The 25,917-nt window shown below is 33.5% G+C and overlaps 2 protein-coding genes and 1 long non-coding RNA gene across 6 annotated transcripts in view; all 3 read right to left on the bottom strand.

Moving 5' to 3' along the window:
* Positions 1-12,534, bottom strand: part of LOC126747748 (nuclear hormone receptor FTZ-F1) — a 105,363-nt gene extending 92,829 nt beyond the window's left edge. The window contains exon 1 of one of the 3 annotated variants that reach the window (XM_050456552.1): positions 12,009-12,534. In XM_050456552.1, coding sequence (XP_050312509.1) covers positions 12,009-12,225 — 217 coding nt within the window. In that variant the 5' untranslated portion in view covers positions 12,226-12,534. The remainder of the gene's footprint in view (positions 1-12,008) is intronic. The other 2 variants (XM_050456550.1, XM_050456551.1) reach the window with 2 other exon arrangements.
* Positions 12,535-15,324: 2,790 nt separating this feature from the next.
* On the bottom strand, positions 15,325-25,759 carry LOC126747235 (probable medium-chain specific acyl-CoA dehydrogenase, mitochondrial). Of its 2 annotated transcripts, none has more exons than XM_050455749.1 (11): positions 25,606-25,759; positions 25,349-25,471; positions 25,200-25,290; positions 24,972-25,139; positions 20,162-20,262; positions 19,864-20,075; positions 18,208-18,316; positions 16,012-16,152; positions 15,821-15,956; positions 15,628-15,764; positions 15,325-15,565 (listed from the first exon to the last, which is right to left on the bottom strand). In XM_050455749.1, the coding sequence occupies exons 2-11, from the start codon at positions 25,361-25,363 to the stop codon at positions 15,419-15,421; spliced, it is 1,257 nt and encodes a 418-aa protein (XP_050311706.1). In that variant the 5' UTR covers positions 25,364-25,471; positions 25,606-25,759; the 3' UTR covers positions 15,325-15,418. The 2 variants fall into 2 exon arrangements, with proteins under 2 accessions (XP_050311706.1, XP_050311705.1); XM_050455748.1 differs by lacking the exon at positions 20,162-20,262 and adding an exon at positions 20,394-20,494 and having other exon boundaries at positions 25,606-25,758.
* On the bottom strand, positions 20,501-24,957 carry LOC126747240 (uncharacterized). The gene is made up of 3 exons (XR_007664133.1): positions 23,120-24,957; positions 21,339-22,959; positions 20,501-21,177 (listed from the first exon to the last, which is right to left on the bottom strand). It is a non-coding gene; the product is annotated as an uncharacterized LOC126747240 (long non-coding RNA).
* Positions 25,760-25,917: the final 158 nt, after the last annotated feature.

Genomic DNA, 25,917 nt, shown 5'->3' with positions numbered 1-25,917 from the left:
TAGTTTTTGAAATACTGGACTTTGAAGTGGGTGGTCACCTTGAAGACCAAACATGCTCCAAAGGCACCACTGCCCAAAGAGACGAATATTTTCAAAATTATTTCCTGGACTGGTTCGCACCCTCTACAACATTTAAGAAGGATACTCTTCTTAGTATAATGAGGTTACTTTCATCCCAATATCCCGACTAGTTTTTGAGATACTGGACTTTGAAGTAGGTGGTCACCTTGAAGACCAAACTTGCTCCAAAGGCACCACTGCCCAAAGAGACGAATATTTCCAAAATTCTTTCCTGGACTGGTTCGCACCCTCTACAACATTTGCGAAGGATACTCTTCTTAGTATAATGAGGTTAGTTTCATCCCAATATCCCGACTAGTTTTTGAGATACTGGACTTTGAAGTGGGTGGTCACCTTGAAGACCAAATTTGCTCCACAGGCACCACTGTCTAAAAAGGCGAATATTTCCAAAATTATTTCCTGGACTGGTTCGCACCCTCTACAACATTTACGAAGGATACTCTTCTTAGTATAATGAGGTTAGTTTCATCCCAATAGCCCTACTAGTTTTCAAAATATTGGACTTTGAAGTGAGTGCTCGCCTCCAAAATTTTAGCTTGCACCCTTACGTAAGCGCATTTTATCGCATCGAGGCCAACACGCAATCAATCAAACCAAACATATTAGACAGACCAATTAGCAAAAACAAGAAACGAAACGGTACAGTTCATTAAGCCGTCAAACCCCCTGTCAAAAAATCATCAAAGGCCACCGACCAAAAAAAGGAAAAACAAAAAACCCCCGTACATGTGTGCTATGACAATTTTTTGTTTAGGCCCCACTTTGATTGATAGATGTGGGGCGTGAAATTGTTTATAATAATATCGCGTTATTAAATTGCAAATTTCAGCTGAAAACTGGGTCTAAAAGTCCGTTTTTGTTTCATATGGTATCGCGTTTCATAATGTTTAGCGAGCGTTTAATGGCGCATGTAATGTGGGTATGACTTAAATCGTTTATTTGCCTCCAACAGAGGCAACTGTTAGGCAACACTTGGGGCATACGAACGAATAGTCGTTTAAGGCGCATCTGCCTGCGCAAGGGCACTCGTGCAAAACTTGCGCATTAGACGAATGTACGTTTGATTGCGTGGTTGGTTGCATATAACTAATGTCTAGGTCTGAATGTTGACATTGTTTAGTCCTTGGAGCCGGATTTTAATAACATTATTATAACCTTGGACTTTCTTTAGAATTTAATCTAGATTTATTCGTTTTAATGAATTTTCAGTTTCCTTGGATAATCGTTGAGTAAATTCGGCTTTTGGTAAAATTACTTGATTTTCTTTTGAGGACATTTCTATGAGTTTTCTCGTTTGTTTTTTGGAATTTCTTGCTAACTGGATTTAATGCAATGAACACCCTTGAAGGTCCTTAAATTTTTTTTAAAGTCATGTACTTGGAATCGTGTGTTAATAATAATCAAATTCTTAAGTTTTCTTGGATATTTTTGGGAAAAAAATTACTTGACATTGTTTGGTCCTTCGAGCCGGATTTCAACTACGTAATTCGATAATAAATTTAATATTTTCAGGTTTTCTTGGATTTTCGAAAGACCTTGAATTGAAGTTGACCTATTGAATTCTGTAATTTTTTTGGATGGGATTTAATCTGGATTTTTTAACCAGATTCTTCTTGGATTCTCTCAAGATTTTTCTTGGATAACCTTGAAACCTACATTTCTTTTTTTTTCCACTTTTTGTTGATTTTTTTGGATATTCTATTCAGATTTTTTTGGGATTTTAATGCAGATTTTCAAGGTTAATTCAAGTCAATTAATTCTTTCGTTTTGTTGGATAACCTTAAAATTTTCTTGGGCTTTAATCTAATTTTATTTTGAATTTTCCTTAACTTTTCTTGAAAAATTTAATTTTAATAAATAATAAAAATTAATTTAAGGATAAAATTTCCAAATTTTGTTGGATTTTTAAAGCAATTTATGAAATTTTTCTTTTAACCTTGGAATTTTCTTGCAATTTAATCCAGATTTATTAAGGATTTTCCTTGGCTTCCCTTAAAAAATGAATGTATGTATATACATTATCTGTTTAAATATATAATTCAAGAATAGAATTTCCAAATTTTGTTGCATTTTTTAAGCAAGCTTATCAAATTCTTTATTTAACCTTGGATGTTCGTTAAATCCCAATATAATTAAATTAAATTCTTTTGTTTTCTTGGATTTTAATCCAGATTTCCAAGGTTTAGATTTATTTTCAGATTTATTTTCCTTATTAAATTAATTTTCTTGTAAAACCGTGGGCTTTTCTTGAATTTTAATCCGGATTTCCAAGGTTGATTTAACTTATTAAATTCTTTTGATTTCTTGGATAACCATGGAATTTTCTTGGAATTTATCCGAGATTATTATGGGTTTTCCATGACTTGCCTTGACATTATCTGGTTGACAATTTAATTCAAGGATAAGACTCTTGAAGTTTGCCGGATTTTTAAATCAACCTTATAAAATTCTTTATTTAACCTTGGATTTTCGTTCAATCCCGATATAATTAAATTAAACTCTTTTGCTTTCTTGGATCACCTTGTGATTCCCCTGCATTTAATCCAAATCTATTTACCTTATTAAATTATTTAATTCTCTTGTAAAACCTTGAACACTCTTGGATTTTAATCCAGATTTCCAAGGTTGATTTAACCTATTAAATTCTTCCGTTTTCTTGGATAACCCTGGAATTTTCATGGAATTTATCGGAGATTTATTTTGAATTTTCCTTGAAATATTAATGTACATTATCTAGTTGACAATATAGTTGAACAATAAAGTTTCTCGGATTTTTGAAGCAAGATTATGATATTTTTTAAAATTTAATCTTGGAATTTCGTTAAATCCCGATATAATTAAATTAAATTATTTTGTTTTCTTGGATCACCTTGAGATTCCCCTGCATTTAATCCAAATCTATTCACCTTCGTAATTATATTTAATTCTCTTGTAAAACCTTGAACTTTTCTTGGATTTTAATCCAGATTTCCAAGGTTGATTTAACTTATTAAATTCTTCCGTTTTCTTGGATAACCCTGGAACTTTCATGGAATTTATCGGAGATGTTTTTTTTGGATTTTCCTTGAAATATTAATGTAAATTATCTAATTGACAATATAGTTGAAGGATAAAGTTTCTCGGATTTTTGAAGCAAACTTATGATATTTTTTTAAATTTAACCTTGGATTTTCGTTAAATCCCGATATAATTAAATTAAAATCGTTTGTTTTCTTGGATCACCTTGAGATTCCCCTGCATTTAATCCAAATCTATTTACCTTCTTAAATTATTTAATTCTCTTGTAAAACCTTGAGTTTTTCTTGGATTTTAATCCAGATTTTCTTGGAATTTCGTTAAATCCCGATATAATTAAATTAAACTCGTTTGTTTTCTTGGATCACCTTGAGATTCCCCTGCATTTAATCCAAATCTATTTACCTTATTAAATTATTTAATTCTCTTGTAAAACCTTGAGTTTTTCTTGGATTTTAATCCAGATTTTCAAGGTTCATTTACCTAATTTTTTTCCATTTTCTTGGATAACCTTGGAATTTTCTGGATTTAGATTTATTAGGGATTTTCCTTGACTTTCCTTAAAAAACGAATGTACAGTATTAATGAATAGAATTTCCAAATTTTGTTGCATTTTTGAAGCAAGCTTCCGAAATTCCCTATAATTTCATTAAATCCCGATATAATTAAATTAAATTCTTTTGTTTTCTTGGATCACCTTGAGATTCCCCTGCATTTAATCCAAATCTATTTACCTTCTTAAATTATTTAATTCTCTTGTAAAACCTTTAATTTTTCTTGGATTTTAATCCAGATTTCCAAGGTTCATTCACCTATTTTTTTTTCATTTTCTTGGATAACCTTGGAATTTTCTGGATTTAGATTTATTAGGGATTTTCCTTGACTTTCCTTAAAAAACGAATGTACAGTATTAATGAATAGAATTTCCAAATTTTGTTGCATTTTTGAAGCAAGCTTCCGAAATTCCCTATAATTTCATTAAATCCCGATATAATTAAATTAAATTCTTTTGTTTTCTTGGATCACCTTGAGATTCCCCTGCATTTAATCCAAATCTATTTACCTTCTTAAATTATTTAATTCTCTTGTAAAACCTTTAATTTTTCTTGGATTTTAATCCAGATTTCCAAGGTTCATTCACCTATTTTTTTTTTCATTTTCTTGGATAACCTTGGAATTTTCTGGATTTAGATTTATTAGGGATTTTCCTTGACTTTCCTTAAAAAACGAATGTACAGTATTAATGAATAGAATTTCCAAATTTTGTTGCATTTTTGAAGCAAGCTTACGAAATTCCCTATAATTTCATTAAATCCCGATATAATTAAATTAAATTCTTTTGTTTTCTTGGATCACCTCCAAATTCTCCAGCATTTAATCGAAATTTATTTACCTTATTTTCATGTATAACCTTAAAATTTTCATATGGGGTTTTAATCCAGATTCCCAAGGTTTTTCTTGGGTTCTCCCAAATTTTTCTGAGATATCCTTAGAACTCAAATTTCCTTAGATAACCTCGGAATATATTTGTTAACCAAATTAAATTAGAAGCAACATGTTTTAAAATATATGCACGTATATTTAAAAAAAAAATAGTTGTCGTAATAATAATAATTCTAGAGGTATGACATCGTCGCTTTTCATAATGGAGATGTTCAAGGTTCTGAGCGAGCTACCCTGGCCTACTTTGTCGTAATTAAAAGGTAATTACACGCCGACTGTGACTTGGTTGGTGTACGGTAACGTTTTAGAAAACAAAAACGCTTATAATAGTACAATTTTAAAACGACTGGTTAGTACAATACCAGCCCAGGGTTCTTTCCAGTACAATTCCAATCATGTTGTCATAAGAACTCGTTAAGAAGCGCATGCCTAACTATTTGTATTAATACAAAATAACATAAATATCCAACCCAGATTCCCTAAACGGCACCGGCCCTGACACACTGACCACTTTTACTCTCGATGGATGGATTGTTACCATACACTCGATACCATAAAAGATAAACCCGTGAGGCCCTCATTATTATACAATATTCGTTTTTCGGCGCATATACATGCGTAATTTCTTAATCGCGAGGACCCACTTACCTGTCCGGGGGCAATTTAACTCGAGGTCGATGCGAACATTTAATTTTTGAAACCGGCATGAAATAAAATAAAAAGTTTCCGCTCGGAGGGGGTTCGAACCCGAGCCGCTCACCCTAAAGATCGGGTGCATCCACGCTGACCCATGAACCATATAATGGAAGGTTCTAGCGTAAAATCCAGCATAAAAGGCATTTAATCGGGGATTTCGTAATCATTGACCAACCCCGGCGTATTTTTCCTAAGTGGTATACAATAGCGCACCTCTGGCTGTAAAATAGCCGCATCCCACACAAGAACAATAAACATCTCGTGACATTTTAGGAGTCCACGCCCAAAAACTAGGCGCCAATAATAATAATAATAATATTAATGGGTCAAGAATTGCAAGCGGCAAACTACATAGTAGGTAGTGTAATTTGGCGGGTTGAACGGCACATTAATAACGTCGAAATGTGTGTACGATGAGACGGATTTATCCCGGTTATCCTTGAGGCTAAATATATTTTTATATGGGGAAACTGAGGCGGAGAATGAGGAGTATGCGTGTGGAAAAGGCTTCGGATGCGTCTCAATGGGGTCCAAAAATTGGCTAATATTAAAAAAAAATTATAATCTGCTATGCTGGGGCAAATATTTCAGTTTAAATGTACTCGATTTTTGGTCAAAATTGTCAGGGAAAATCTTGTAAAAATGTTTTTAATTTTTTTTTTTTGGAAAATCTGTAGGCCTGTGAGGAAAATGGTTTCAATAAAAGTTATGAAGCCTAAGGAGAACTATTTTGAATTCTTATCTGGAGCGGTTTTCTAGAAAATCCAGGAAAACCGTTTTTCTTATTTTCCCACTTTTCTCGGAAACTGTGGGGAAAATCAGTGTTTTTATTTTGGAATTTGCTTCTATGGGTGAATATCTAAAATAAAGGTAAAATACCTTTTTCTTCTAAATTGCTTAGTAAAGGAGTTATTACTATTTTTTAAAAAAAAAGCAAGTTTTGAGGAAAAAATTTTTTTTTTTGAAATTTGAAAAAAAAAATTACCGTGACTTAAAGCATCAAAATACCAACAAAAAACTATCATAAAACATTTCTCTCAGTTTAATAACAATGCCACAAAAAAATTGCTAAAGTTTCGTTGATTGAAAAAAATTCAAGGGGACCCCCTTAAAAATTTCTCTTAAAAATGGTTTTTATTTTTTTTTGGAAAAACTATTGGTCTGTCGGAAAAATAATTTTAACAAAAATTGTTGGGCCTAAGGAGGACTATCATTTGGAAAACATTTTAAAATTTTATAAAGTGTCGTTTTCCAGAAAATCCAGGAAAACCATTTTTCTTATTTTCCCAATTTTCTCAAAAACTGTGGGGAAAATCATCGTTTTTATTTTTGTATTGGCTTTTAAGGCTGAATACCTAAAATAATGCTAGAGTACCTTATTCTTCCAAATTGCTTATTAAAGGAGTTACAAATATTTTTTAAAAAAACAGCCAGTTTTTAGTCCAAAAATTTCGAAAAAAAAAATTTTTTTTGAAAATAAAAAAAAATTACCTGGATTTAAAGCATCAAAATACCAACAAAAAATCCTTATAAGACATTTTTTTCAGTTTGATAGTAACGTCACAAATAATTTTTGAAAGTCTTCTTCATTCAAAGGAAATCCAAGGGAACCCCCTTAGAAATGTCTCTTAAAAATGGTTTTTATTTTTTCTTGGAAAAACTATTGGTCTGTCGGAAAAATAGTTTAAACAAAAGTTGTTGGGCCTAAGGAGGGCTGTTATTTGGAAAACATTTTAAAATTTTATAAAGTGTCGTTTTCCAGAAAATCCAGGAAAACCATTTTTCTTATTTTCCCAATTTTCTCAAAAACTGTGGGGAAAATCATTATTTTTATTTTTGTATTGGCTTTTAAGGCTGAATACCTAAAATAATGCTAGAGTACCTTATTCTTCCAAATTGCTTATTAAAGGAGTTACAAATATTTTTTAAAAAAAAAGCCAGTTTTTAGTCCAAAAATTTCGAAAAAAAATTTTTTTTTGAAAATAAAAAAAAAATTACCTGGATTTAAAGCAGCAAAATACCAACAAAAAATCCTTATAAGACATTTTTTTCAGTTTGATAGTAACGTCACAAATAATTTTTGAAAGTCTTCTTCATTTAAAAGAAATGCAAGGGAACCCCCTTAAAAATGTCTCCTAAAAATGGTTTTTATTTTCTCTTGGAAAAACTATTGGTCTGTTGGAAAAATAGTTTAAACAAAAGTTGTCGGGCCTAAGGAGTACTATCATTTGGAAAATAGTTTAAAATTTTATAAGGTGTCGTTTTCCAGAAAATCCAGAAAAACTGTTTTTCGTATTTTTCCAGTTTTCTCGAAAACTGTGGGGAAAATCAGCGTTTTTATTTTTGTATTGTCTTCTAAGGATGAGTACCTAAAATAATGCTAGAGTACCTTTTCCTTCCAAATTGCATATTAAAGGCGTTATAATTTTTTTTTTAAAAAACAGCCAGTTTTGAGTCCAAAAATTTCGAAAAAAAAAATTTTTTTTGAAAATAAAAAAAAAAATTACCTGGATTTAAAGCATCAAAATATCAACAAAAAATCCTTATAAGACATTTTTTTTAGTTTGACAGTAACGTCACAAATAATTTTTGAAAGTCTTCTTCATTCAAAAGAAATGCAAGGGAACCCCCTTAGAAATGTCTCCTAAAAATGGTTTTTATTTTTTCTTGGAAAAACTATTGGTCTGTCGGAAAAATAATTTTAACAAAAGTTGTTGGGCCTAAGGAGGACTATCATTTGGAAAACATTTTAAAATTTTATAAGGTGTCGTTTTCCAGAAAATCCAGGAAAACCATTTTTCTTATTTTTCCAAATTTCCCGAAAACTGTGGGGAAAATCAGCGTTTTTATTTTTGTATTGGCTTCTAAGGGTGAATACCTAAAATAATGCTACAGTACCTTTTTCTTCCAAACTGATTATTAAAGGAGTTATAAATGTTCTTAGAAAAAACAGCCAATTTTGAGTCCAAAAATTTCGAAAAAAAATTTTTTTTGAAAATTCAAAAAAAAAATTACTGGGATTTAAAGCATCAAAATACCAACAAAAAATCCTTATAAGACATTTTTTTCAGTTTGATAGTAACGTCACAAATAATTTTTGAAAGTCTTCTTCATTCAAAAGAAATGCAAGGGAACCCCCTTAGAAAATTCTCTTAAAAATGGTTTTTATTTTCTCTTGGAAAAACTATTGGTCTGTCGGAAAAATAGTTTAAACAAAAGTTGTCGGGCCTAAGGAGGACTATCATTTGAAAAATAGTTTAAAATTTTATAAGGTGTCGTTTTCCAGAAAATCCAGAAAAACTGTTTTTCGTATTTTTCCAGTTTTCTCGAAAACTGTGGGGAAAATCAGCGTTTTTATTTTTGTATTGTCTTCTAAGGATGAGTACCTAAAATAATGCTAGAGTACCTTTTCCTTCCAAATTGCATATTAAAGGCGTTATAATTTTTTTTTAAAAAAACAGCCAGTTTTGAGTCCAAAAATTTCGAAAAAAAAAATTTTTTTTGAAAATAAAAAAAAAAATTACCTGGATTTAAAGCATCAAAATATCAACAAAAAATCCTTATAAGACATTTTTTTTAGTTTGACAGTAACGTCACAAATAATTTTTGAAAGTCTTCTTCATTCAAAAGAAATGCAAGGGAACCCCCTTAAAAATGTCTCCTAAAAATGGTTTTTATTTTCTCTTGGAAAAACTATTGGTCTGTTGGAAAAATAGTTTAAACAAAAGTTGTTGGGCCTAAGGAGGACTATCATTTGGAAAACATTTTAAAATTTTATAAGGTGTCGTTTTCCAGAAAATCCAGAAAAACCATTTTTCTTATTTTTCCAAATTTCCCAAAAACTGTGGGGAAAATCAGCGTTTTTATTTTTGTATTGGCTTCTAAGGGTGAATACCTAAAATAATGCTACAGTACCTTTTTCTTCCAAATTGCTTATTAAAGGAGTTACAAATATTTTTTAAAAAAACAGCCAGTTTTTAGTCCAAAAATTTTGAAAAAAAATTTTTTTTTTGAAAATTAAAAAAAAATTACCTGGATTTAAAGCAGCAAAATACCAACAAAAAATCCTTATAAGACATTTTTATCAGTTTAATAGTAACGTCACAAATAATTTTTGAAAGTCTTCATCATTCAAAAGAAATCCAAGGGAACCCCCTTAGAAATGTCTCTTAAAAATGGTTTTTATTTTTTCTTGGAAAAACTATTGGTCTGTTGGAAAAATAGTTGTAACAAAAGTTGTTGGGCCTAAGGAGGACTCTCATTTGCAAAATATTTTAAAATTTTATAAGGTGTCGTTTTCCAGAAAATCCAGAAAAACCATTTTTCTTATTTTTCCAAATTTCCCGAAAACTGTGGGGAAAATCAGCGTTTTTATTTTTGTATTGGCTTCTAAGGGTGAATACCTAAAATAATGCTAGAGTACCTTTTTCTTCCAAATTGCATATTAAAGGCGTTATAATTTTTTTTTAAAAAAACAGCCAGTTTTGAGTCCAAAAATTTCGAAAAAAAAATTTTTTTTGAAAATAAAAAAAAAATTACCTGGATTTAAAGCAGCAAAATACCAACAAAAAATCCTTATAAGACATTTTTATCAGTTTAATAGTAACGTCACAAATAATTTTTGAAAGTCTTCATCATTCAAAAGAAATCCAAGGGAACCCCCTTAGAAATGTCTCTTAAAAATGGTTTTTATTTTTTCTTGGAAAAACTATTGGTCTGTCGGAAAAATAGTTTAAACAAAAGTTGTTGGGCCTAAGGAGGACTGTCATTTGGAAAATATTTTAAAATTTTATAAAGTGTCGTTTTCCAGAAAATCCAGAAAAACTGTTTTTCGTATTTTTCCAGTTTTCTCGAAAACTGTGGGGAAAATCAGCGTTTTTATTTTTGTATTGTCTTCTAAGGATGAGTACCTAAAATAATGCTAGAGTACCTTTTCCTTCCAAATTGCATATTAAAGGCGTTATAATTTTTTTTTAAAAAAACAGCCAGTTTTGACACCAAAAATTTTGAAAAAAAATTTTTTTTTGAAATTAAAAAAAAAATTACCTGGATTTAAAGCATCCAAATACCAACAAAAAATCCTTATAAAACATTTCTCTCAGTTTAATAGTAACGTCACAAATAATTTTTGAAAGTCTTCTTCATTCAAAAGAAATGCAAGGGAACCCCCTTAGAAATGTCTCCTAAAAATAGTTTTTATTTTTTCTTGGAAAAACTATTGGTCTGTCGGAAAAATAGTTTAAAAGAAAGTTGTTGGGCCTAAGGAGGACTATCATTTGGAAAATAGTTTAAAATTTTATAAGGTGTCGTTTTCCATAAAATCCAGAAAAACCATTTTTCTTATTTTCCCAATTTTCTCGAAAACTGTGGGGAAAATCAGCGTTTTTATTTTTGTATTGGCTTCTAAGGGTGAATACCTAAAATAATGCTAGAGTACCCTTTTCTTCCAAATTGCTTATTAAAGGAGCTATTAAGAATTTTGGAAAAATAATCAATTTTTGATTCTAGATGTTGATTTACTTTTAATTCCCTGGAAAATTTTCTTCAAATTTTATCTGCGTCAACGAGCCTTATCCTTTTTCGGCCGTTAAAGGCTATTCTATATAAATAAAAAAATCAAATATTCACCTAAAAAAACAACAAAAACGCTAAAGAAAATCGAACACACCGATCTAAGAGGTTCGCCAACTCATCAAGAAAACGAGCGGCAGCAACTCGTATTTCACCACCCTATCACTATTAAAACCTGCACAACTGCCCCTTAAAGTCACTTAGGGATAAATCAGGACGTCAGGCAGGCCATAGAAATCAATTCAGGTGTTTTTGCTTATTAAAAGCGGCCACAAGGAGAAGCGAAAAAAATGGCGGACAAGAATAGTTAATGATGAGTACAGAATGCCATCTTGTGAAAGTGACAGCTGACAGATGGGCAATATGGCCGCCAAAGGTTATATCAGGTTCTGATTGGTTCAATATGAGGTGTATGTTGGGTCAGGAACATTAATAATAGTGAATGTGAATGTTTGATGAGCACTTAATACTCCCAACCTTTCTGCGTTCATTTGACAGGTAAAAATGGCGGATAAGCGCCGACTTGATAACAGTGTCACTAAGAATGGGGGCATTCAGGAAGTTATGGCGGATGGACGCCATTTTGGAAAAAAATTCCATTGTCACTTTTTTAATTAAAAAAGAAAATATACATAAATTTCATTTTAAAATTTTGTAGAAAACGTTATTTTGACAGATTTGACGTATATTGATGATATTTTGGAGGGTAGGCATGGAGGAGGGGTAAGAGTGTTAATAAATAGAAAAATATTAGATTCCACTGCTTATATGTCTATCCTTATTCAATCCGTTTATTTTATATTCAACAACGGTATGTATTTTGTAATAGCCCATAAAAAAAAAAAACAAAACAATTATAGTCTATAACAGGTATAATATAGTGGGAGTGCGCGCGCCTCCATAAAGGCGTTATACAACAATGCCCTATCCTTGTCTAGCCCACTGCACCTGTAAACTTGAACCTGACCTATTATTATCTATGCCTAGACACCATTGCCTATTTATCTACTTCTTGTCCCTCTATAAGAAATCAGATGTTTCCACTCATAGGAAGGAGATAGATAGGAGGTTATGGTAAAAGCGCTTTCGATTGTTGTTTGGCTTTCACTGCAGCAGGCCAAAAGTGAATCTGGTCTGGTTAACTAGTTCACCAGACCTGGTCGCTATTGGGTTTTCGATAGAAAGAAGGTCTTGTTTATTACCTGCATTGTTGGTGGGTAAAATGGCATAAGGCCCGTTCAAATCCCCGATTTCGCTACTGTCGGTGTTGATTTCCAAATCGGCCTCAGACAGAGGCGTCGAGCTGTTGTTTTCCTCTTGTCCTCCGATAGAAACGGCAACAGAGCTCAGGCTCATTTGCTGAACGTTTTGCGTTGCCGTCGTTGTCGTCGTCGTCGTAGTCGCCTCGTTGTGTTGCATGATTTTTGTTGTTTACCCCGTTTTGTTCGCCCTCAGGGGCCACCACCGGGTCGGTGTCTCGTAGGGAAAACGCGCCCAAGAGCCTCCAGGAGCCCCGCCCTACAATCGCCCGCCAACTTTTCCCGGTTTTTCTCTACTTTCGTCAAGGAAAATCGCGACGTTTTCGAAAATGTAGGTCTCTAGGCCACTACTTCTCTCGCTTCCACTTTGCGATCACCCGAATTAAATTTTGACATATGGCGGCGTTGTCGCTTCTCCCTCGCCGCTTTTCCTTAGACTCAAGACACCTCAAGAATCTTTTTATTTGCTGACGACACCTCCGTCTTATGACATCGGCAAATGTCACGCACGTTGACAATATGCCGTTACCATGGCTGAGCTGTTGGAAGTCCACAATCGCCATATTGGAAGTTGAAACTGCCACGCCCCTTTTTGGTGACAGTGACAAGTCAATGCTAGATGCGTAATTTATGGGAACCTCTCTCCCCCTTCTCCAGTCAATCTCTGGTCCAAGATGGCGCACATCAACCATTTTGAAATCTGTCATTTTTACAATGCCAAAAGGGAAAATCAATCACACCATGTTGTTTGCCGACGACATCCACATCATATGTGACCATACTTGCCATGATTTAATTGTTGCAAATCCTCCTTATTCCCCCCATTTACACGTAAGAGAACCGATTTATGGTCCAGGATGGCGCACTTGCCATCAACACGATCATCAACTATACTTGTATCATCAGCATACGAGTTCAAAAACTGACTTAAAACCTAATGGAAATTCTGCCAAGCCGGCAACGTCGACACGCCATGTGTCGGTCGGATTAGTAACTCACCGGTCTGGTTTCATGACTGAACTTACTGTGGTCGGCCATTACAGCATTTTTCTTTAATGATACGTCTGTCGTCTGCAAAAAAGTCCCTAATTCGTTCTCCAAATGGGGATTTTTTGTGGCAAATTTCACTTTTCACTGAGAGATTCGCTTGCACGCATAAAGTGGGTCAGGCAATTCGCGCTGGGTCTAGCCGCTAATAGTCGAACGTTGCATAATGGAAAATTCACTTTTTGTCATTTATTGCATTTATTTTCATATTCGAGGGATTTCCTTTGCCCGCATAACCGCCTCTACGGCTGCTCGGTTTGAACGTTTGGCGGGAAATGGGGTTTGAAAGGGTTGAAAATTCCAACCAACATTGACCAATCTTATAAGGTTCCGCCACAATGCCCTAATTGAAAAGAAACAAGTAGATGCTATTTATACTGACGTGGAGAAGGCATTTGATAAAGTAAAGCACGGCAATATCATAAAATCTCTTTATGGAAACAACTTATTCAACAATTTCTTTATTTCAATCATATTTGTTAAGTAGGCAACAATTTTTTGAAGTCAGGGCTGCCAAGTCTGATATATCTACAGTAGTAGATCTGGAGTCTTCCAGGACGCCAATTTGGGACCTTTTTAATTTTTGATTGCCATTAATTACCTGTGCACCTGATTTTAAGTTATACATGGAGACTATAGGTCTGTGGAGGGCTGTTCCATTATATCTATAACCCTGAATCGTGATGTTGTGCAATATTGTTACAATATTATTTGTAGCGTATTTACAAATGAAAAGAATTTGCCAATATAGTGAATGAAGCACACAAAACAATGGGATCCATTGTCAGATCTACTAAGAATTTTAATGAGAAGTGTTGTCTAAGTTGTTCAACAGTCTGGTATTACCCAAAGCACGTCTATGAACACTATTTACGGAGGTTTCATAGATTAACTTTGGAAAATTGACGCATCTGGTCTTATATACATATCAGATAAATACAAGACAAAGAAAGATGTTTTATCTAAGGTACCCTAGGACTAATACTTATAGAAACTCACCCATTAACAAAATGTGCAATAATTTTAATATTTACGCGTCCGATTGGGATTTAGACCTTTTAGACTTTAATAAATTTGCCAAAATTATTGAAATAACTTAACAACATATATCCCTTTATACATATTGGTGTCTGTAATTGGCCCTCAGGCTATTGATGCTTAATAAATAAATTAATAAAAATGACTACTAAACACCCTGTATACTCATTAAAATATCTAATTAAATTAATTTGGGCCTCTTATGATCGTCCACCAAATCGTCAAGAAAACACACAAATATCCGTCAAAATGTTCTATAGATGGTCACCAGGATACTTGAACGTCCTGAGAGCACACCCGATTTACGCCTGTTTGTTTTTGTGTGATTTTACCCTAAAATCCCCAATTTTAAATTAATTTTTGTTGCAGGTGTCCAGCAGCTCGGTCTTCTCTATTCTGGTAAGTAATTTTCGTTTTTTTTTATTCTAAGGCCCTCAAACATGTGTTAAACATGAAATCCGATAAACCCAAGTCAGGCGGTCACCCTGGCCGCAAAATTCACCGTTTTTTTGGTCAGACTTAAGAACGTTGTTATTGACGTATCTCTGGTTTAGTCCAGGCAGTTGAAGTAATTTTTTGATGAGTTAGAGGAAGTTAGTTAATGAATTTATTTAAAAATTGGATGATTACTTCCAGGCACTCGAATAGCTTCAAACGCCTGGAAGAATCCATAACTGCATTTTTAAATGGTTTCCTAAAGGACTGCTTTTAATGGTACGTCAAAAGTAAGAACTTAGGAACCTTTGGACATACGAACGGTTTTCGTGGCTAAAAGAGTTTCCTGGTAAGTTCCTCAAACGTGGGTTAAACATAAAATCCAATAAACCCAAGTCAGGCGGTCACCCTGGCCGCAAATTTCAACACTACTGAAATAATTTATTCACCGTTTTTTTGGTCAGATCTTAAGAACGTTGTTATTGACGTATCTCTGGTTTATTCCAGGCAGTTGAAATAATTTTTTGATGAGTTAGAGGAAGTTCGTTAGTGAATTTATCCAAAAATTGGATGATTACTTCCAGGCACTCGAATAGCTTCAAACGCCATTTTTGCGTTGCCAAGGAGGCATTTTTAAATGGTTTCCTTGCGAATATTTCGACATACGAACGGTTTTCGTGGCTAAAAGAGTTTCCTGCTTCGAGCCACTGTTGGGCGTCATGGATAAAAAAATCTACTAATCAATTTATCATTTTATTTAATAATAATATACACTTCTGTAAAAAAATCACCTTAACCTCAAAAATATCCTTAATCTTACTTAAGCCTTAAAATTAAAGATTCTTGGCCCTGTCAGCCAAAGCCCTGGAAATAATCAACTTCTGGATCTGGGACGTGCCCTCGTAAATCTGGAAAATCTTCGCGTCCCTCATCAGTTTCTCCACGGGATATTCGCTGTTGAATCCGTTACCACCGAAGATCTAAAAAATAGGACATTTATGAGTGAATTTAGTAAAACCTAGGGAATATCCTTAGGTAGTACCTGGACGGCGTCCGCGGCACATTTATTAGCCATATCGGCGGCCCAGCACTTCGCTATGGCCGCCGAGTAGCTGTTCCTCAGCCCCCTGTCGGTTTCCCAGGCGGCCTTCATCCAGGCGGTGCGGCCAGTCTCGATTCCTTTAATAAAAATTCGAATTTAATCTTGCGCAGTCTTAAAAATGGTGCTGTGGTACCTATGGCCATGTCGGCTAACATAAAAGCGACCGCTTGATGATTGATTATCGGCACTCCGAAGGTTTTACGCTCCAGGGCGTACTTGGAGGCCTCGTCCAGACATCTCTGGGCCAGACCCACCGCGGAGGCGGCCACCTAAAATGGGGAAATCCATCAATATTGATTCAATTACTGCCGGTTATTGACTTACCGGGGCTCGGGTTTTGTCGAAGGTGAGCATGGCGATCTTGAAACCGTCTCCTTCGTTCATCAGGACGTTCTCCTTGGGCACCCTGACGTCCTCGAAGGTGATCCCGCGGGTGTCTGAGGCCCTCTGGCCCATGTTGATTTCCTGAAGATAATATTTAGTCGAATTTTCTAACCACTGTATTTCCATCATATGTAAAGCCGACATTTTTAATTCATATTTAAAATATATGACGATTGTGAAGTGCAGGTGAAACTGCATAATCTAAGGGATTTTTTAATGGGAATCAGAATTGGCTTCAAGGAAGGCCATTTACTCTTATATCTAGTCTTCGGATGGATCTTCCCTCAATGCATATTGATATTGTTATTGTCTGTCGCTTTTTGCACGTTTGACAGGTGGAATTTTGTTTAGAAAAATCACTTATATATTTGACAGCTTTGACAATTGGCCATTTGCTCTTTTTTTTTGTCGACAGATTGACCCTCGTGTGACGTTTCAGTTTTGTTGACGAAATTTCCTTTTTGGAAAAATCCATAAAAAATATCTAGTTACATAAAAGTTGGAAAATTAACTGTTTTACTTCTTACTTTTTGAATCAAGGCTCTAGCTCTAATAGCAAAGAAATTATTCAATTTTTTGAAAAATCCTCAAATCATGAAAATGACAAAAAATCCAAATTTGCAATTTTCTCAAAAACTGTTAATATTTCAGGAAAATGTGTAGTAATAGAAAAGTTGGAAAATTGGTCATATTTCTTAACACTTTTTAAATCAAGTCTCTATCTCCAATAGCATAAAAGTTATCCCAAATTTTGAAAAAAACCTCAAATCATGAAAATGACAGAAAATCAAAGATCCTAATTTACTCTAAAACTGTAAATTTCTCAGGAAAATGTCTGGTTACATAAAAGTTGGAAAATTAGCTGTTTTACTTTCTACTTTTTGAATTAAGTGTCTAACTCTAATAGCAAAGAAATTATCCAATTTTTTGAAAAATCCTCAAATCATGAAAATGACAAAAAATCCAAATTTGCAATTTTCTCAAAAACTCTTAATCTTTCAGGAAAATGTGTAGTAATAGAAAAGTTAGAAAATTGGCCATATTTCTTAACACTTTTTAAATCAACTCTCTATCTCCAATAGCAAAAAAGTTATCCCAAATTTTGAAAAAAACCTCAAATCATGAAAATGACAGAAAATCAAAGATCCTAATTTTCTCAAAAACTGTAAATTTTTCAGAAAAATATCTGGTTACATAAAAGTTGGAAAATTAATCGTTTTACTTTCTACTTTTTGAATCAAGTCTCTAACTCTAATAGCAAAGAAATTATCCAATTTTTTGAAAAATCCTCAAATTATGAAAATTACAAAAAATCCAAATTTGCAATTTTCCCAAAAACTGTTAATATTTCAGAAAAATGTGTAGTAATAGAAAAGTTGGAAAATTAGGTGTTTTATTTGTTACCTTTTGAATCAAGTCTCTAACTCTACTAGCAAAGAAGTTATCTAATGTTTTGAAAAATCCTCAAATCATGAAAATGACAAAAAATCCAAATTTGCAATTTTCTCAAAAACTGTTAATATTTCAGGAAAATGTGTAGTAATAGAAAAGTTGAAAAATTGGCCATACTTCTTAACACTTTTTAAATCAAGTCTCTATCTCCAATAGCAAAAAAGTTATCCCAAATTTTGAAAAAATCTAAAATCATGAAAATGAGAATAATCTAAAATCCGAATTTTCTCAAAAACTGTAAATTTCTCAGAAAAATATCTGGTTACATAAAAGTTGAAAAATTAATCGTTTTACTTGTCATTCCTTGAATGAAGTCTCTAACTTAAATAGGGATGAAATTATTTCAATTTTTGAAAAAACCTCAAATCATGAAAATGCCAGAAAATCAAAAATCCTAATTCACTCAAAAACTGTAAATTTCTCAGGAAAATGTCTGGTTACATAAAAGTTGGAAAATTAGCTGTTTTACTTTCTACTTTTTGAATCAAGTCTCTAACTCTAATAGTAAAGAAATTATCCAATTTTTTGAAAAATCCTCAAATCATGAAAATGACAAAAAATCCAAATTTGCAATTTTCTCAAAAACTGTTAATATTTCAGGAAAATGTGTGGTAATAGAAAAATTGGCTATCTTTTATTTATAAGTTTGTAGGACTTTGGCCCTGTTTGTTCACCTTCACTCACCTTTCTTCCAGGAGTTACTCCAGGCCAGTCCCTTTCCACGATAAACCCGGTAAAGGCCTTGCTGGCGGGGCATTTTGGGTCCATATTGGTCCTGGCCAACACGAAGTACCTAAAAAACCATACAAACACTTCACTGAGGTCCTGCATTTCTGCTTAAACTTGTCTAAACTGTCCTTTATGACAAACTGTATCAAGTAGTAGATTTACATGTACCTACGCACAAGAGTTCCAGGATGAAGAAATTTCCATCCTGGTATTCCTCTGAACTTACACTTAAAGAAAAATACTATTGGGCCTATAAAAGATCAAGTAGTAATTAAATTTCAGATAGATACTTGCTACAAATCCTACATAACTGATGTTGGAGATGCAGCATATCTATCAGATTATTTTGGTCATAATATGTACCGAGCAAATACCAGGGCAGGAAGGTATCAAAGTCCAGTCTGGAGCCATCAATGATAATGATTTTCTGTCATTTAATCCGGACACAATTCCACTTTACATATTGCATTGTTTTCTGAGTTAGAGGTTGAGGATCCTCTTAAAAAAATGAAGAAGAAGTACCCCGCTTCTTGCTGAGGAATTGTGGTGCCATTTTCTGTAAGCCACTTTCTCTTCAAGATTCTCTTCAGATTTCTCTTCAATTTATTGTTGAAGACCTTCACTTTTTCCTTTCTGTTTAAAGCTAGCTAAGGAGTGCCCAATTCATCGATTTATTTCCATGGCTTTATGCCTCAGCGTTCTTCAATGTCAAACCCGCGTCAACTGACCCAGTTCTTAAGTGTTGCATTGATGGTGCTGTACAGATCGATGTGGTGTATACGGACTCCTCAAAGGCTTTTGATCGCATTGATTTTTTTTAAGTCGTAACAATACAGTGGTTTTCAATCCAATCTGTGTGTGGTCAATCTGTAAGGGCCATTGCTTTTCATTAACGACATTTGCTACGTTTTGGCATGTAATAATTTGTTGACTTGTACAGAAGATTGAATGTTTTTCTCCAAGAACAATTAAATATCCTGCACGAATTGTGTATAACCAAACAACCTGGAATTAAATCTTTCTTTGAAGCACAATTTTACAATAATAATATTGATCTACTGCATTGCAAAAGTATAAGGGACTTTGGTGTCACCTTTGTTACACATTCAATCAATTGTATCATCAGCAAATAAGGTTCTAGGATTCATAATCAGAAATTGCAGATCATTTACAAATATCACATCCCTTAAAATACTGTGTTACTCATTGGTGCGGTCAAGGCTTCAGTTGCCAAGTATGGTATCTACCAGGTCCAAATTGATGCTCTGGAGTGTGTCAATAGAAGATTCCTCAAGTTTTTGCATTTATCAGCAACGGGGAATTGATAATACCATTTTGCTATGACAGTTTCACATTGATCCACTGAACTTCAGAAGATCACTTATTGTCTTTACAAACTCCCTCATAACGAAGTTGATTCTTCTTATTTATTATCGTTGTTAGACTTTTGAATACCATGCATGAATTCGCGACTTTCCACAACCTTCTATAATAGAACTTCTAGAATCAATCACCCGTTTTTATAATGACCACATATTTGAATAATATTTCTCACTCGACATTGGTTTTAACTATTGAACAATAAATAAATAAATGAATTTCTGGACCTACCAGTTGGCGACCCCTCCCCCGGTGATCCACATCTTCTGCCCATTGAGAATATACTCGTCTCCCTTCTTCTCAGCTTTGGTTTTGAGTCCATTGACGTCAGATCCGGCGGCAGGTTCTGTGACGCAATAAGCTGCCACCAGGGGCTCCTCCAGGAGTCTTCCCAGGTACTTCTTTTGTTGCGCCTTGTTGCCCGCTATCAGTACCGGGGTTTGCTACAAATTGGGATGAATTTCATGTTTGATTTTTCTTGCGCAAAATTTGAGTGTAAGGGGGGCCAAAATGCTGCTAAACTACTTACGCCCAGGCCGGTGCCCTCTAAAGCGGTTTGCATGCCGCTACAGGCATAACCGATCTCTTCGACGATAAGACACGAATCGAATACGTTCATGCCCAATCCACCTATAGGAGTGCCAATTACAATACGTTTGGTAAATAATACAGGACAGCCCGATCACCCGATTTAGGTACGACAGATATATATAAGCAATGAAGAAGCATTTAGGCCGCCCACTGTTTATTTTTTAACTTACACCAAGCGAGGTGCCCTCCAGGGCTGTGGCGTGGCCGGAGCAGGCGTAGCCGATTTCCTCTATTACGAGGCAGCCCTCAAAAACACCCAAGCCTAAGCCACCTACGAGAATACATAAAAAATAAGCTGCATTAGTGATCTGTAAGCGAATACCTCAATACAAAAGCGTGTATGGTATGAATAAGGTGTTCCTGAGGATGGGTTTGACATACGAAACGTTTCAGTGGAAGCTGATGGTTTATGTTATGAAACGTTTCTGGACAAATATTTTGGTGTATGAACGATTTTTGTGGCTACAGTAGTTTTTGAGTTAGAGCTGTTTGTGTAATGTATTTTATGGCCTTTGAGTGGAAACTTCTGCTATTTAGGTCTTAATTCATTTGTGTGGTACCGAGAGGGCTCATTTAAGAGGTACTGCTTAAAAAATCACTTTTTCTAATAAGTTGGAATGTTTTAAAGTTAAATTCAAATAAAAAAGGTAAATTTGGAAGAATTTTGGTTATTTCCACTAGAAAAAATTTGCTTTTAGGGGACAATTACTGTTCCATGGTACTCAGAGAGTTGATTTAAAAACTACCAGTAAGGAAACCATTAATTATAATAATCTGGAAAGTTTCAAGGAACTACTCCAAAAAAAAGTCAAAATTTTGGCCAATTTTGGTTTTTTTCATGCTAAAATGTTTGCTTTTGAGGGAAAATTTCTGTTCTACTGTACTTAGAGAGTTGATTTAAAAACTACCAGTAAGGAAACCATTAATTATAATAGTCTGGAAAGTTTCAAGGACCTACTCCAAAAAAAAGTGAAAATGTTGGCAATTTTGGGTTTTTTCATGCAAAAAACTTTGCTTTTGGGAGACAATTTCTGTTCTATACTACTTAGAGAGATGATTTAAAAACTACCAGTAGGGAAACGATTAATTATAATAATCTGGAAAGTTTCAAGGACCTACTCCAAAAAAAAGTCAAAATTTTGGCCAATTTTGGTTTTTTTAATGCAAAAAACTTTGCTTTTGGGGGACCATTTCTGTTCTATGGTACTTAGAGAGTTGATTTAAAAACTACCAGTAAGGAAATCATTAATTATAATAATCTGGAAAGTTTCAAGGACCTACTCCAAAAAAAAGTCAAAATTTTGGCCAATTTTGGTTTTTTTAATGCAAAAAACTTTGCTTTTGGGGGACCATTTCTGTTCTATGGTACTTAGAGAGTTGATTTAAAAACTACCAGTAAGGAAACCATTAATTATAATAATCTGGAAAGTTTCAAGGAACTACTCCAAAAAAAAGTCAAAATTTTGGCCAATTTTGGTTTTTTTCATGCAAAAAACTTTGCTTTTAGGGGGCAGTTTCTGTTCTCTGGTACTTAGAGAGTTGATTTAAAAAATACCAGTAAGGAAATCATTAATTATAATAATCTGGAAAGTTTCAAGGACCTACTCCAAAAAAAAGTGAAAATCTTGGCCCATTTTGGGTTTTTTCATGCAAAAAACTTTGCTTTTGGGGGACCATTTCTGTTCTATAATACTTAGAGAGTTGATTTAAAAACTACCAGTAAGGAAACCATTAATTATAACAATCTGGAAAGTTTCAAGGATCTACTCCAAAAAAAAGTCAAAATTTTGGCCAATTTTGGTTTTTTTCATGCAAAAAACTTTGCTTTTGGGGGACCATTTCTGTTCTATGGCACTTAGAGAGTTTATTTAAAAACTACCAGTAAGGAAACCATTAATTATAACAATCTGGAAAGTTTCAAGGATCTACTCCAAAAAAAAGTCAACATTTTAGCCAATTTTGGTTTTTTTCATGCGAAAAACTTTGCTTTTGGGGGACCATTTCTGTTCTATGGCACTTAGAGAGTTTATTTAAAAACTACCAGTAAGGAAACCATTAATTATAATAGTCTGGAAAGTTTCAAGGACCTACTGCAAAAAAAAGTCAAAATTTTGGCCAAATTTGTTTTTTTACATGTGAAAAACTTTGCTTTTGGGGGACCATTTTTCTTCTATGGTACTTAGAGAGTTGATTTAAAAACTACCAGTAAGGAAATCATTAATTATAACAATCTGGAAAGTTTCAAGGATCTACTCCAAAAAAAAGTCAAAATTTTAGCCAATTTTGGTTTTTTTCATGCGAAAAACTTTGCTTTTGGGGGACCATTTGTGTTCTATGGCACTTAGAGAGTTGATTTAAAAACTACCAGTAAGGAAATCATTAATTATAACAATCTGGAAAGTTTCAAGGATCTACTCCAAAAAAAAGTCAACATTTTAGCCAATTTTGGTTTTTTTCATGCGAAAAACTTTGCTTTTGGGGGGACCATTTCTGTTCTATGGCACTTAGAGAGTTCATTTAAAAACTACCAGTAAGGAAACCATTAATTATAATAATCTGGAAAGTTTCAAGGAACTACTCCAAAAAAAAGTCAAAATTTTGGCCAATTTTGGTTTTTTTCATGCTAAAATGTTTGCTTTTGAGGGAAAATTTCTGTTCTACTGTACTTAGAGAGTTGATTTAAAAACTACCAGTAAGGAAACCATTAATTATAATAGTCTGGAAAGTTTCAAGGACCTACTCCAAAAAAAGTGAAAATGTTGGCAATTTTGGGTTTTTTCATGCAAAAAACTTTGCTTTTGGGAGACAATTTCTGTTCTATACTACTTAGAGAGATGATTTAAAAACTACCAGTAGGGAAACGATTAATTATAATAATCTGGAAAGTTTCAAGGACCTACTCCAAAAAAAAGTCAAAATTTTGGCCAATTTTGGTTTTTTTAATGCAAAAAACTTTGCTTTTGGGGGACCATTTCTGTTCTATGGTACTTAGAGAGTTGATTTAAAAACTACCAGTAAGGAAATCATTAATTATAATAATCTGGAAAGTTTCAAGGACCTACTCCAAAAAAAAGTCAAAATTTTGGCCAATTTTGGTTTTTTTAATGCAAAAAACTTTGCTTTTGGGGGACCATTTCTGTTCTATGGTACTTAGAGAGTTGATTTAAAAACTACCAGTAAGGAAACCATTAATTATAATAATCTGGAAAGTTTCAAGGAACTACTCCAAAAAAAAGTCAAAATTTTGGCCAATTTTGGTTTTTTTCATGCAAAAAACTTTGCTTTTAGGGGGCAGTTTCTGTTCTCTGGTACTTAGAGAGTTGATTTAAAAACTACCAGTAAGGAAATCATTAATTATAACAATCTGGAAAGTTTCAAGGATCTACTCCAAAAAAAAGTCAAAATTTTAGCCAATTTTGGTTTTTTTCATGCGAAAAACTTTGCTTTTGGGGGACCATTTGTGTTCTATGGCACTTAGAGAGTTGATTTAAAAACTACCAGTAAGGAAATCATTAATTATAACAATCTGGAAAGTTTCAAGGATCTACTCCAAAAAAAAGTCAACATTTTAGCCAATTTTGGTTTTTTTCATGCGAAAAACTTTGCTTTTGGGGGGACCATTTCTGTTCTATGGCACTTAGAGAGTTCATTTAAAAACTACCAGTAAGGAAATCATTAATTATAATAATCTGGAAAGTTTCAAGGACCTAATCTAAAAAAAAGTCAAAATTTTGGCCAATTTTGGTTTTTTACATGCGGGAAACTTTGCTTTTGGGGGACCATTTGTGTTCTATGGCACTTAGAGAGTTGATTTAAAAACTACCAGTAAGGAAATCATTAATTATAACAATCTGGAAAGTTTCAAGGATCTACTCCAAAAAAAAGTCAAAATTTTAGCCAATTTTGGTTTTTTTCATGCAAAAAACGTTGCTTTTGGGGGACCATTTGTGTTCTATGGCACTTCGAGAGTTGATTTAAAAACTACCAGTAAGGAAATCATTAATTATAACAATCTGGAAAGTTTCAAGGATCTACTCCAAAAAAAAGTCAAAATTTTAGCCAATTTTGGTTTTTTTCATGCGAAAAACTTTGCTTTTGGGAAGACCATTTCTGTTCTATGGCACTTAGAGAGTTCATTTAAAAACTACCAGTAAGGAAATCATTAATTATAATAATCTGGAAAGTTTCAAGGATCTACTTCAAAAAAAAGCTAAAATTTTGGCCAATTTTGGTTTTTTTCATGCGAAAAACATTGCTTTTGGGGGGACCATTTCTGTTCTATGGCACTTAGAGAGTTTATTTAAAAACTACCAGTAAGGAAACCATTAATTATAATAGTCTGGAAAGTTTCAAGGACCTACTCCAAAAAAAAGTCAAAATTTTGGGGAATTTTCAACCAAGAAATTTTGCTATCACACTTAAGACCCCATTTAAAAAGTACCACTTAGAAGACCATTTCTTCTAACTTCCTGAAAAGTTTCAATACTTAATCCTACATTTTTTTAAATTATTTTTAGCACTCAAATTGACATAAGTATTATTAAATCTTATCTGCAATTAATACAATATGTAAACAGAATTGAAGCAATCATATTTAGTGCTGATAAATGTAATCATTGAACACATTAGACTAACAACAAAACACATCATTTTTTTTACATACAAGTGTGAACTCAAGGTTGAATGTATATGCACACAATTGGGCAATCAAATGAAACAAATCCATGCACACTCAAACAAATTCTTACCAAGTTCTTCAGGTATATGTACATTAATCAACCCCAACTTAAAAGCCTTCTTGTAAACATCCCAGGGGAAGTTTCCGGTCCTGTCATACTCGGCTGCCACAGGGATAATTTCATCTCTGGCAAACTTCCTTGCTGTGTCCTGAAACTCTTTCTGGGTCTCGCTTAATTCTGAAAAATAGTTGGGAGTTTAGGATCAGTAAAGAACAAGGCAACTAGAGTTGTAAGTACCAAAGTTGTATCCACTGAATGCTGTATTGGTTGTCCCAAAGTTCCTCATAACCAAAGGCCTTACAGACTGCCTTACAATCGCTTTTGCCAACTACAAATTGATTGGTTTAGTACAATAGTTAGTAAGTTTGTTCGATAGGAGGACTTACCTGTGAGAAAGCCATTGTTATGTTTCAAACTTGGACTGTACTGGAACTAAACCTTTGCTTGCTCTAATTTAAAAACCGACGCGGACTTTGTTGTTTGATAAAGGATAATATTTGAAAAATAATCTGCAAAAACATAAAACCTCGGTTTATAATTGAACTTTAGACTTTGCACTTGGCCAACATACCACATTTAGATTTGGTTGATTTTTAAAAAATGATACAATTAAAAAATCTGTGATAACGTTATTGTTACTTACCTGTTTATGACTTATATAAGGAAATATATTAATAAAATTATAAATAATAAAATTATAAAAAATTAAATAAAAACTAATCAGCTGGTAAAGGTGAATGGCATATCAGAGTAAAACGAGGACCACAGTTGCCGGATCTTTTACGATTTCCGTTCATTCATTCATCACAACGTTCACCAAAACGTGAGAAATGAGGCATATTTGAGGATAACTTTTGAACCCCTTGAGGTATTATCATAATTCTTTCATGAGAGTACAAGGAGGTCCTTGAGGATTCATTTGAGGGCAAAAACTTTATTTTAGGTCTAGGATTTG

This window comes from Anthonomus grandis, chromosome 19, assembly GCF_022605725.1.
Source record: "Anthonomus grandis grandis chromosome 19, icAntGran1.3, whole genome shotgun sequence".
Classification (NCBI taxonomy): Eukaryota; Metazoa; Arthropoda; class Insecta; order Coleoptera; family Curculionidae; genus Anthonomus; species Anthonomus grandis.
Note: the sequence above shows the minus strand (reverse complement) of the source record. Positions and strands in the feature narration are given on the sequence as shown.

What these genes read in the sequence shown, in the direction of transcription:
- LOC126747235 (XM_050455749.1), bottom strand. An exon ending in ACATATACCTGAAGAACTTG is followed by an intron (nt 20,263 to 24,971) that starts GTAAGAATTTGT and finishes GCACTCCTATAG; the next exon opens with GTGGATTGGGCATGAACGTA. An exon ending in GTGCCGCGGACGCCGTCCAG is followed by an intron (nt 15,566 to 15,627) that starts GTACTACCTAAG and finishes CCTATTTTTTAG; the next exon opens with ATCTTCGGTGGTAACGGATT.